The 12,877-nt window shown below is 40.1% G+C and overlaps 2 protein-coding genes across 5 annotated transcripts in view; both read right to left on the bottom strand.

Moving 5' to 3' along the window:
• The window catches only part of LOC120422430 (midnolin homolog), a 330,394-nt gene that overhangs the window by 19,974 nt on the left and 297,543 nt on the right, over positions 1-12,877 (bottom strand). For both annotated transcript variants that reach the window (XM_052710973.1, XM_052710974.1), the window contains one exon: positions 1,993-2,271. In XM_052710973.1, coding sequence (XP_052566933.1) covers positions 1,993-2,271 — 279 coding nt within the window. The remainder of the gene's footprint in view (positions 1-1,992; positions 2,272-12,877) is intronic.
• LOC128093585 (uncharacterized) lies at positions 6,007-8,334 on the bottom strand. 3 transcript variants are annotated; one of them, XM_052710976.1, is made up of 2 exons: positions 8,250-8,334; positions 6,007-8,170 (listed from the first exon to the last, which is right to left on the bottom strand). In XM_052710976.1, exon 2 carries the CDS (start codon positions 8,148-8,150, stop codon positions 7,086-7,088), a length of 1,065 nt encoding a protein of 354 aa, XP_052566936.1. In that variant the 5' UTR covers positions 8,151-8,170; positions 8,250-8,334; the 3' UTR covers positions 6,007-7,085. The 3 variants fall into 3 exon arrangements, with proteins under 3 accessions (XP_052566936.1, XP_052566938.1, XP_052566937.1); XM_052710978.1 differs by lacking the exon at positions 8,250-8,334 and having other exon boundaries at positions 6,007-7,384; positions 7,479-8,067; XM_052710977.1 differs by lacking the exon at positions 8,250-8,334 and having other exon boundaries at positions 6,007-7,732; positions 7,821-8,067.

Raw genomic sequence — 12,877 nt, 5'->3', positions numbered from 1 at the left:
AAAATGTGTTTTTTTGCAAATCAAGTTTTAGAGACAAAACGTATAGTTGAAAATCGTCAAAAAAAATTACCGTGTATATTTTTTTCAGTGTAATCCTTATCCATACCTACAACTTTGTTGAAGACACCAAATCGATCAAAACTTTCTTTCAAAAGAAACAGATTTTTGAATTTTCATACATCATTTTTGTATGGCCAGCTGCCAAATTTGTATGAAAAATTATATAGACAAACTAATGATGCAAAATTGCTTCTGTGGGCATACCGAAGGCACCAAAAAAGTTTCAGGGGCATTAAAAAATAAAAAATAAAAATTGAAAAAAAGACAGATTTCGTAGAGAATTGCTCATTTGTAATTCAATTCGTCACCATTCATTGTTTTGCCTCGTTGGATAAATGCACGACTCGTGATCATTGAGTAGTATTGAGGAAATCATCACAGCAAATTCTGATGTTCGTTCTCAGTCAATATTTATTGAAATCTGCACTACTGAAATTTTCAGTTATTTTTTCGCTGAATTTCAGTAGAAATTTGTATAGAGCTGTCAAAATTTGCTGAAATTTTTGCAAGTTTTCATTTACTTAAAATTTCTGCACTACTGAAATTAAATTTAACTGAATACAGTAATGAGACATTTGTGTGTAAAGTTTTGGTCCCAATTGAAACGTTTGTCCTTGAAGAGGAAGTCAATCACAATAAACTGATCAAACATATCTTAAAGTTGAATAAAGCAAACAAGTGAAAATTTCAGTATTTTTTATTATTTTCCAGAACTGTCTCGGATTAGAGCAACTCAAATTTGGAAACATACTGAATGCTTTTTTAGAAAGGTATGAGGATTTTACTTTTTAGTTTTATTTAATATTTTTTTCTTTGTCATATTTTTCTAAAATATGGTACCGTTATTATATTTACCTAATTATTTTAAAATTGAAAATTTATAAATTTCTAGATATCTTTGGCCTTGCATATAATTATTTCGTGAAATCAGCTCAAATTATGAAAAGTTCAAATAGAGTTTGACGTGCAATTTTAACTTGATTGAATATCTTACTAAAAGATCGAAATATATTGTTCCAGTGGCTTTCAACAATATTGCATCATTTACCATTTTTTTTATATCTCTCACATGATCATTAAATTAATCGCTGTCTTATGCCATGCTAAAATACGATGTCACCGGGGTCACACAGCATTCAGTGCAACTGACTTCTGGTTTTACCTTTGCTCGACGTACCGTACCATTGATATCCATCTTCTTGTCTTTTTTTCCTCCCCAAAACTTCATTAATCAAAGTCGCTACCTACACGATGCAGGCATTCACAATTAATACAGCACCCATTCATTATTTCTCAGATAGCACGTGAGCTTGCATGAGTTTGTACGTTTCAAGATATTCAACTCTTCAGAGACCAGAAAAAAACTTCGACATCATAATCACCGTCATCATGTCGGAAAATGAAGAGACAACGAAAACATTGGCTAACCTTAACTCGCAACCTGCTTCGGTTCCTGTTGGCTGGTTTTGAAGACCTGCGCCAAAGTTCGCGGTCAACGCCGTCGATAACGATGGACAACTTCGGTTGCGGGGTGACCCATTGATAGTGAACCACTTTTCTCGCGTGCCTGGTTTCTGCGCTGACCACTTCTTCGGCAGTGAATTTATGAATGAAAACGATTCAAACTAACGAACGGAGAAACCGCCAAACGAATTTGTCATGCACGTTGGAGTTTTCTTTGCAACGAAGAAATGCGGGTGTGCGTGTGTCACGCCTTTGGGCCGGTGAGTTTTCCAGGTCAACTAGAAGTCACGGTGCAGAAAGTTTGCGAATTCGCAAGGGTTCTAAGTGCTAATTAGTGGAATATTGCACGGTATGCTGACCCACATTCTGAGCAGGAGTAGATCAAAGGGAAATTTCACCATAAAGAAGTTAAATTTTCAGCATTTTGCATAAAAAATCAAACAAAGTGATCAAGAAAAGAATACTCACCTGCTTGAGCTGCCACTGCAGCGTTTCCACCTGCGTCTGCAGTATCACAGATTCCACGGTCGAGTACATGCCGGCCACGGTCGCCGCCGCCGCTCCCGCTCCACCACCTCCTCCTGCCAGGCCCAGTCCCAAGCTGCTGGTCAAGCTGCTGCTGCCGGAACTGCCTCCACCGTGGCCTCCGTGACCTCCGTTGCCGTTCATCAGGCCGTTGATAGCGTACCCGCTATTGGCGGCCAGATTCACCAGACGGCGATTCTCCTCGATGAGATTTTGGCATTCCTGGAACAAGAAAACAAGAAGAAGATATAAAGGTTAATTACCACCGTCACGGATTGGGACATTAGACTACAGCGAGGAGCTCCACAGACCAAGAAGAAGGTTGACAATCGTTTGATGTGCGTCGTCGTGACAAAAGACAAAAGACTTTGTGCGCGAAAACATCACGCAGACACACAATGGCGTGACAAATCAATTTGGATTTAATTATGCCTTTCTTTCAGGGCACGAGATGCATATTGTGAGGACGGAGAACAGTACAGAACGGCCGAACAGCTGGCTGCCACAGAAGAACCTTGGAATTATGTTGGTTGAGCGAAGTTTGTATTGCATTCTCTAATTCACAAGCATTTCATTTTGAAAATAAATATGCGCACTAATGAATGTGAATTTTTGTTTTTTTGTCATTTGTTTTTTGTTCTTTTGTTCTTTTGTTCTTTTGTTCTTTTGTTCTTTTGTTCTTTTGTTCTTTTGTTCTTTTGTTCTTTTGTTCTTTTGTTCTTTTGTTCTTTTGTTCTTTTGTTCTTTTGTTCTTTTGTTCTTTTGTTCTTTTGTTCTTTTGTTCTTTTGTTCTTTTGTTCTTTTGTTCTTTTGTTCTTTTGTTCTTTTGTTCTTTTGTTCTTTTGTTCTTTTGTTCTTTTGTTCTTTTGTTCTTTTGTTCTTTTGTTCTTTTGTTCTTTTGTTCTTTTGTTCTTTTGTTCTTTTGTTCTTTTGTTCTTTTGTTCTTTTGTTCTTTTGTTCTTTTGTTCTTTTGTTCTTTTGTTCTTTTGTTCTTTTGTTCTTTTGTTCTTTTGTTCTTTTGTTCTTTTGTTCTTTTGTTCTTTTGTTCTTTTGCAGCATGTTTTGAAAAAAAAATCACGCGCCGTTTGAAAGATGAGCAATTCTTTGAGATTTCGGTCATTCGTTTTTTTGTCATTTTTAATCCGGCTTAAACTTTTTTGGTGCCTTCGGTATGCCCGAAAAAGCCATTTTGCATCATTAGTTTGTCCATATAATTTTCCATACAAATTTGGCAGCTGTCCATACAAAAATGATATATGAAAATTCAAAAATCTGTATCTTTTGAAGGAATTTTTGGATCGATTTGGTGTCTTAGGCAAAGTTGTACACCCAAAATTCAGAGTCGAGATAATCGTTCTCTCAAAATTTATTGAGGGCTCAGTGCCAAAATCGATAGAATAATGGTACCAACTCACACCATCATAACAAATGAGTTCATTCGTTAGTTGAATCAATAAATCTCCAACAAGTGTCATACATCGACTTCTGACTTCTCCTTGGTCACCAAGCTGTGGTGGCCGAGGCAGCTAAGTCATTGGATTGGTTTGTCAAAGGTCTCTGGTTCGATTCCCGTTGTCGACACTTTTGGTTTTTTGTTTGACGGATGAACTTTTTTTGCAAATGAACCTCGAGAGAATAGTCCTATCGCCCATCTCGAGCTGTGTTCTCTGCGTCCGTGAATGGTACCACTATTCTTTCGACTCGAGACCATCATTCTCTCGGACTAGCGCTGCCAGTTTTGGGTGTAGGTATGGATACGGACTACACTGGAAATGGTACACGGTAAAAAAATGTGATTTTTAATTTAACTTTTTCTCACTAAAACTTTTTTTTTTTTTTTTAACAGATCTTGGTTTTATTTGTCAGAAGTTGCTTAAAATTATTTTATAATTCACAATTTAAATTTTCAACGGTTACTTCTTCCTTGGGAGTTTCTATAATAAAGTGGAAATATTTTCCCACGAGAATTTTAATCCTAAGTGAATCATTCTGATCTAGTCCATAAAGTTCAGGAAACAAAAAGAAATTGTTAGGTTTTTGAAGCAAAATGGGGTTGACTCTGCTCAGTTGCTGTTTTAAAAACAGCCACACTGGCCTAGACGTAGAACAAGCAAAGAGTTTGTGTTCTATAGATTCAATTTCTCCAGGGCATTCGTCACACTCCGCGGAAATGCAACGATGTTGTCTGTAGAGTAACTCCTTATGTTGCACTTTTCCATGAATTATCCTGTACCAAGTTGCACGATGGTCGGATGGCAGCCTACGATCATTGACGTTCTCGAAGATTCGTCTCCACTGACGCGATGCACTGAGCAAATCTGGATCCGGTTCATCAGCTATCAGCTCCTGGTAGATTGTAGATGACGCGTGGTGCTCAAGTGTCCTTGCTGATAACGTTGCAATTTCAAGTGCAGCAGCTTTCACCTGTGGGTATGCTGCAGGAATTTGCAGAACAGGTGTATCTAGCATTCCTCGTAGAAAGTGTAGTTCATCGATGTTGTCAAGGATCCTATTCGTCAACAATGCTATGGACTTGAAACCCGGAGAGTGTAGATTTTGTCCTCCACGGACCTTCGGAAGAAATAGTGTTTCCAGTTTAATCGGCTGCCGGCATCGGATCCAAAGGAAGTGCCGAAGTTCTTTGAGAATTTCCCGTTCAAACTTTTTCGGTAGCGGCAAAGTTGATGCCACATACCAAAGTTTGGAAAGGACGAACGTGTTGATGTGGGTGATTTTCTGCAGTAGGTTTAATCCTCGTGACTTGCAATTCCAAAGGCGCCATTTTAGATTCCTCAAAATGTTTACCCAGGTGAGCTCCATCGTTTGCTTTACCGAATTGGCGAACGTTATCCCCAGAACTTTTACAGATTCCGAGACGTTTAGCCAGGGTAGAACTTCCGGGTTTCTCACGCGGCCTACTTCTAGAGCAACTGTTTTTTGTCGATTGAGTCGAGCTCCAGAGAAGTCCTGAAATGCTTCAATGATCTCAACGACGGCTGTCGCCGCCTGCGTGTTCGGAACGAACAAACTGATATCGTCTGCGTAAATGTTGAGGGAATCCCCTCCATGTCCTAAAGCCTCTATTTTGTCAATTAACGGTTGAATAAAGATCACGAACAGCAGCATACTAAGGGGATCTCCTTGTCTCACCGATTTCCCAATTTGAAAAGATTGGGACAGTTTTCCATTCAGCAGAATCCTCGACGACGAGTTACCCATAGTTTTCCGAAGGAAATCTATGAGTCTCCTGTTGAAGTTCATGCGCTCCATGACCTCAAACAGAAACCGGCGGTCCACTCTGTCGAACGCATGGTCAAGATCAAAGGAAACCAGCAGCTTCGATTCTCGATTGTGTTTAGCAGCAGAGATTTTGTCCAAGATTTTTGACGTGGCTTGAAAAATATTCTGTTTTCCATTAGAACATTTCTGGTGGCTGGACAGGACCTTTTCCAGCAGTGGCGACATCCGCTGTTTCAAGATCCTCGAGACAATTTTGTAATCAACATTTAAAAGAGTTATTGGTCGATAGCTTTTGATGGTGTTTCCAGCGTCCTTTTTCTTCACCAATACAATGATTCCGTTCATCAGCTTCGGGTTGGCTTCAGGGTTTCGCATGATGTCATTCACAACATATGTGAACTCTCTGCGAATGATGTTCCAAGTTTTAGCGTAGAATTCTCGTGGTAGCCCATCTTCGCCGGGTGATTTTCGTGGTGCGCTGCTTTTGATGCTCTGCCAGATTTCTTCTTCATCAGCTGGATTCATCAGATCTTCGTTCCGGATGTCGTTCGCAGACAGAGTTTTTTGTGGCAAGAAGTTGTTGGGCCCTGCTCTCGTGTTTTCAGCAGCAAAGAGTTGTTCAAAATATGAGACAACGTGTTGTTCAATGCGGTCACCTTGAATCATCTCCCCTTGATCTTCCAGCTCCCGGATAACTGTTTTTGCCCTTTTGCTACATTTTTCTGAAACGTGGAATAGACTGGTGGGTTCTCCCTGGAGATAGGTTTCGTTCAATTGTCGTGCGTTGCTTGAGAAATCTCTCTGTTGTTTGAGCATCAGCGCCTTGATGCGATTTATTCTACAAAGCTGCGAGGAGTCGTTCAGATAGAGCCCATAAGCTCTAGTCAGTTCCCCATGCAGCAGCTCCAGGGAATCTCGATGATTTCGGAGTTGTTGAGAGGTATGCCAACGGAAGAAAGATGCCAGCTTCGGTTTCACGAAGTTGACCCACCATTGGAGCCACGAGGAGTAGTGTTGTTTCTGCCTTACAATGTATCGCCACTTGTTCTGGAACTCTTCCATAGTTTCCTCATCGTCGAGCACGTGCACGTTTAGCCTCCAGAGTCCGTTTCCTTGGGCAGGTCCTAGTCGTGGCAGAATCAGACGAACGATCACTGCTTTATGATCGCTGAAACAGGTAGCAGAGTGTCGAATCGTCCTGAGGTTATCGCGCATCGATTTTGTTACGAGTACACGATCAATCCTCGATCCCGATCCTGCTCGAAGGAAGGTATAATCCGTAACATTACGATTGAAAACGCGCCAGACATCGATCAGATCCAGAGCAGCTGTGAGGCGTGAGGTCATCTCGCTTCGCGGTGTTCCCCCTGTCGCATCACGATCATTCACAATTGAGTTAAAGTCTCCCCCGAAAATAATGGGACCAGCGCAGTTACGAAGGTAGTGTGCACAGGTCAGGTTAAAAAAGTCCTCTCGTTCAACCCGACTTTGCGAGCCGGTTGGTGCATAAATATTACATAGTGTTACTCCATTTTTGAGTTTGATAAGTAAAAGCCTAGCATCTAACGATCTTTCGACCGTACGGTACTCAATAAAGTTTTTCAATCCTATCGCAACCCCTCGACGACGCTCATTGATATTAAAAAATAGCTCAAATCCTGGTATTTCAAGCCTATCGTTTTCCACTTCTTGAATGAAAATTATATCAATCTCATTCAACCGTACGAAAGCTTTGAATGCATCAACTTTTGTCTGGTTAGAAATGTTGTTGATGTTCAGAGTTGCTAAATTGTAGCTTAAAAAATCCACTGCAAATTTGGGTGTATGACTCGCTCGCTGAACCTTTTGTTGAGTAGCAAAGAATCAAAGTTGAGTTGAACTGAGTGTCTGTCGCAGTCTCCGTACTCCTCTCTCGGCTTCGCTCGTCGTGTCGATTTGTGTGTAAGCTGATACTGTTTGTCGCTCACCTGATTTGAAGTGTTATACTTCACATTCGGCGTGCGGTGGGATCCCAGATGTTGACGACTGATCGATCGATGAGCCATCAGCTCAAGGGAACTCGTGAGTTTCAACGTCGTGGGGATGACAGGATCGTCTGGAGGTGGCAATGACAGCTTGTTGTTGAGAGCAGTAAACCGTAATACTTCGGCAGGACATATACAGTGTATTATTATACACCTGCAGCTTACCTGTGAAAGGATCAGCTGCGCTTGGGATGTACATGTCCGAAGGGAGGTGTCTTGCTGTTGAGGAGACGTATTTCTTCTTCGTGCTGTGCTGGTCGTCGAGGAGTAGGTTGCAGGTCGCCGAAGGAGTAGCATTGGAGTCAACGGGTTGCGATCTTGCTGTTGTGGAGATGTGTTTCTTCTTCGTGCAGTGCTGGTCGTCGAGGAGTATGTTGCAGGTCGACAAAGAAGTAGCGTTGGAGTCAACGGGTTGCAATCTGTGTGCAGTAGGAATGACTTCTTGAGGGTGGCGGCAGTATCGAGGTGTGCTAGGGCTAGACATATACATCTGCTTCTGCAGCTTACCTGAGGAAGGATCAGCTGCGCTGGGGCTGTACATATCCGAAGGGAGGTGCCTTGCTGTTGAGGAGATGTGTTTCTTTTTCGTGCTGTGCTGGTCGTCGAGGAGTAGGTTGCCGTTCGTCGAAGGAGTAGCGTTGGAGTCAACGGGTTGCGATCTGTGTGCAGTAGGAATGACTTCTTGAGGGTGGCGGCAGTATCGAGCTGTGCTAGGGCTAGACATATACATCTGCTTCTGCAGCTTACCTGAGGAAGGATCAGCTGCGCTGGAGATGTCCAGGTCCGTCGAGAGGTTTTTGGCTGGTGTTTTCTTCTTGTTGTGTACTGATGCAGCATTATGGCGAGGCAGTATCGATCTGTTTGTAGTTTGAACGCTTTCTTAGGTGCGGCAGTATCGAGACGTGCTAAGGCTAGACATATACATCTGCAGCTTACCTGGGAAAAATAAATCCGTTCTGTGAACATCCAGGTGCCCCTGCAGGTGTATTGTCGTTGTTGGGCTGATTTAGTTGGAGATGTTTTCATGATGTGGTCTAGTAGCGGGGTGGTATTAATAAAGATGAATATTATGTTGAATCAGTCCTAGTGCGACGATGGTCGGCACTCTCCAGGTTGGGTGAACCTGGTCGCTTGTTGGGGGCGTCGCATTCTTGGGTTGATTTTGGTCCTCTTGGTGTTGTGTGGCCAGGGTATGCGCTGTACAAATCCATGTCCAGCCTCTCCGGGAGCGGTATTGTTGGTGCCGTGCTGGTTCCAGCTTGAGGAGTGAGGTTGTTTTGGTGTTGATGGTCGGAGGGGTTTTCGGGAATTATGGGAATTTCAATTTGGTCATCTCGTACTGTTTCGTCTTCAACGACCTCCATTGTTTCGGCTGTTTGTGGTTCGGCCGGAGACGGGTCGACGGGGGGGAGATTTGGTTCATCAATGGGTGGGGATGTCGATTGTACCACCTCGGCCAGCGTTAAACGTTTGTTCACGCTCTCGCCGGATTCCTTACGAGCCTCGACGCACGATTTCCCAATATGCAGGGGGCGAACACAATGTTTACATGTCCTAATTTGACCTTTGTAGCTCACGTAGGAGGTTTCCCCAGCAACCTCTACGTAGGACGGGATGTGTTTCCGTAGCTTCATCCGGAGAATACGGGTTCCAGTGAGGACTCCCGGGAAGTGCTCCTTCCAGGTCTCATCTTTGACTGAGGTTACTTGACCGTATGTAGAGAAGTGTGTAGCGATCATCTTGTTGGGCATCTGGGGCGGGAGGTCGTAAATCCTAACCTCTCTTGTGTCGTCGATACTCTGCACTGGGATGAGATATGACTTGTTGTCGATCGTGATTTTGTGTTTCAGGTGGTGTTCGGAGATGAGTTGTTCTGCTAGTTCTGCTGATTCGGTTTCGATGATTACTTGTCCATTGGTCATCTTGGTTTGGAGCGATTTGATTTTGGAGATATCTAAGCACATCTGCTGGAAGACAAAGTCTCTTACTTTGTCGATTTTTGGTCTGGTCGGAACGACTCCAAAGTCGATTACGACCGCGTTTTTCCGGTACCCGGACATCTTAACGATTGCCGGATGAGCCGGAGGGCACTGGGTATTGAGGTCAGATTAGTTTTTTTCTAAATTACACGAGCTTTTAACGAAATAATATTTCAGCTATGCGTACAAAACATCCGCTTTGTACAGAGTCTAGCTGTCAACTTAACTTGATTTGCAAAAACACACTATTTTTTTATTTTTGATATGTTCAAAAAAAGCAAAATATAGAGAATTTTCTCAGCTTTTCAAAAATATTTTTTCAAATGTGGGCAAACATGTGCACTAATTTAAAAAAAAAATGAAAAACAGCGACTATTTTTAAAAAAATCCTAAATATGGCTATATCTTGAAAACGGTGCACTTTATGAAAAATTTCACCAAAGCACTTTTTGATTGCAAATTTGATTTTACATCGAAAAATGAAGTTAAAAAATTGTTGTGCAGAATATTTCGATTTTTTGAAAAAAATAGTGTTGATTCGAAAATTCATAACTCGGTCAAAGATTTTTTGCACAACCTGGAAATTTCTGAAAAGTTAGCATTTTATGTCCCCTAAAACATATAAAAAAAATAGTGTTTGTTTGCAAATTATGCTTTAGTGACAAAAAGTTAAATTAAAAATCACCAATTTTTTCAACCGTGTATCATTTTTTTTCAGTGTAGTCCTTATCCATACCTATAACTTTGCCGAAGACACCAAATCGATCAGAAAATTCCTTCAAAAGATACAGATTTTTGAATTTTCATATATAATTTTTGTATGGACAGCTGCCAAATTTGTATGAAAAATTATATGGGCATACCGAAGGCACCAAAAAAGTTTCAGCCGGATTAAAAAATACAAAAATTAAAATTAAAAAAAAGATCGATTTCGTAGAGAACTGCTCAGATGTGGTTTGAGGAAGACTTATTAGTTAAACACAAAAAAAAAACTAAAAATTGGCAAAATAGATTTCAATAAATTCACCCCGCTTTCACAAAACATGAAAAGTCTATCATTGTGTCCACAGAAACACCACCATGAAAAGCATCCTAATGAAAATTGGTTAAACGTGGTCCAAATTGTTCATAAACGGATGTTAATTGATTAGCATAAAATTGCCACTGGCTGAGCTGCTGGTTCACAACAATCGATGGCGCAAATTAGCAAACAACAAAAGGCGTTCGTCATGACCGTCGAAAATTTTCTCCTGTGTCCATTTCCGAACCACAATTTGCAGGCCCCCATAATGGTGATAATGAAACCAAACATCGACGAAACGAGAAGAAAATAACACAGAGTGGAAAAATAACAAAATAAAACAGCAAAAATCGATGAGAAAACATGAAACTCACGGTGGGCACATTTCAAAATGGTTTGACAATAACAAAACGAATCAAATCGAAGTTTTCAACTCGAAGCGCCTTTTTGAAATGTTACCACCAAAATATTTGGCACGCTTCTCAAACCGACTTTGTGTGTGGCCATTCATTTTGCTCAATGAGACAAAATACCACACGGTGAAGGTGAAAAACGAACGAAAAATGTGGTGGAAATGTTTGGATAAAAAAACAGCAAACATGATTAGTGTGCAATCGAAATGCAGTGCGCGTTGTGGCTGTGTTTTGATGTTTATTTCTACTTTTTTTTGGCAGGCTATTTTCTATCCGACAACAAACATCAACTCGGCGCGTGTTTTCTTGCTTCTCACTCAATTTCACAGCTTAATTTTTCCGAAAGGCGCGTGCGAAGATTTCAGCTGACCAAATGTGGCACAAAAATGCAGCTGCCACCAACAATTGCAGGTTGATTTTTTACTCTTTCATGGTAAATTGCTTAAACACTGATCAATCAAAACCTGTCGTATGTGAGAGAAATGTGGTTGTTTTTTTTTCATTTGTTTAAACTTAGATTATCTTTAAGATGTGTATAGAAGCAAGACAAAAATTTCCCCTCAAACAATGAAGTGTATAACAATATTCTTGATCATGACTGCAAGTCTAAGGGAACCATTTATGTGCAGTTTTTAATGTTTTGAATTTATTATTTTTTTTTGTCAATTTGAAATACTTGTTTACGTCTCTTGACTTTAGTCATGATCAAGGGAAACCGCCAAAACAACAATTTTTGTCTCGAATTATCGAATTATTGTAGAAACTGGCCAATCATTAATTTCTTAATGATATTTGAAACAAAGAAAACTTGTTGGAGACCAGTTTATTACAAATTCTCGACCGAAATTTAATTAATTAATTGAAGAATTAATTGTGGAGTTAAAAGGCTCAGATAAGAGCGTCTAGTTTCCCGTCTCGGGAAAAATCCAGGGATTTCCCATTAAAGATATTTCTTGATTCTTGCGAAATTCAAAACTTCCTGAAATTCAAGATGACGTAAACATGTTCTAAACTTTTTGGTAGCAATTTTTTAAGAATGTATTGAAAAAATTATATTCTTTCATTTTATTGAGATTCAATTCAATTTAATTTTCTGTTCTTATAGAGCTATTCAGCTTTTTTGAAAATTCCATCTCAAGGTTTATTACAGATAATCTCTGAAAATAACAACCCATTTTTTTTAGACAATTTACTATATTTTGGTATGAAAACAAATCCTTTGAAGAATACTCGGTGTAAATTTGGATTGGTATCAGTAAATCCTTGTAAGTTTTGTTATGATTGTTAGTGTTATCACGTCCAGTAGTCTCAAGAGAATTACGATTCAAGCGGCATTTTGTGATACCTTCTAACACAGCTTGAAATATTCTGATTTGGTGAAATCTTTCCTTTTCAACGATAAATTCCGCCTCCTTTCCCATAAAAAATAATATTTTTTGCCACATTTACACTAACACAACACACCACTACTTATTGAAGCGTTTGGTACGGTATGTCCACGCGTCCTTCCTCCCCTGTTGGTTCTGTGAAATATGCTTCGTTCACAGAATATATCTCTACCGTTAATGCAACACAGTAGGCTTGGCCGCTTTAACTTTTGCAATACTTAATTGAGGTTACTCGGATGTACTGCAATCATTACAATTGACAAGAAAGGACTTGGGGCGTAATCCAACCACAAGTTCTTCCAGAATGCTTTCTTCGGACTTGATAGGCTTATGTTCAATTGGATTTCATTAGATTAGATTACAACTAGGGTAGGGTAGTCATCAATGAGACACTTTTGGTTTTCAACTCTCAACGATTTTTCTCATTTTTTCATCAGCATGTTTTAATGAGCTTTTAGTTGCATTATCTTTCTTTTAATGTGTTCTAACATTGACAAAAATATGAGATCGATCCGACATCAGCCAGAGTTATTCAACTGTCTCATTGTAGACGCACTTGGCAGGAACAATGAGACAGGTGGGGAACAATGAGACACTCTACGAAAATCAACATTTTTCTACCAAAACATCATGTTTTTGTATTGTTCCATTGCAGGTGACTTGCCTTGAACATTTTAGAGAAATTTTGCCAACATGAAACTTTTATTAACAAAAGTTATACTAAAAAGTATTTCAATTTTGTAAAATCCATATATTAATACCA

The sequence above is a fragment of the Culex pipiens genome, chromosome 3 (assembly GCF_016801865.2).
Source record: "Culex pipiens pallens isolate TS chromosome 3, TS_CPP_V2, whole genome shotgun sequence".
Taxonomy (NCBI): domain Eukaryota; kingdom Metazoa; phylum Arthropoda; class Insecta; order Diptera; family Culicidae; genus Culex; species Culex pipiens.
Note: the sequence above shows the minus strand (reverse complement) of the source record. Positions and strands in the feature narration are given on the sequence as shown.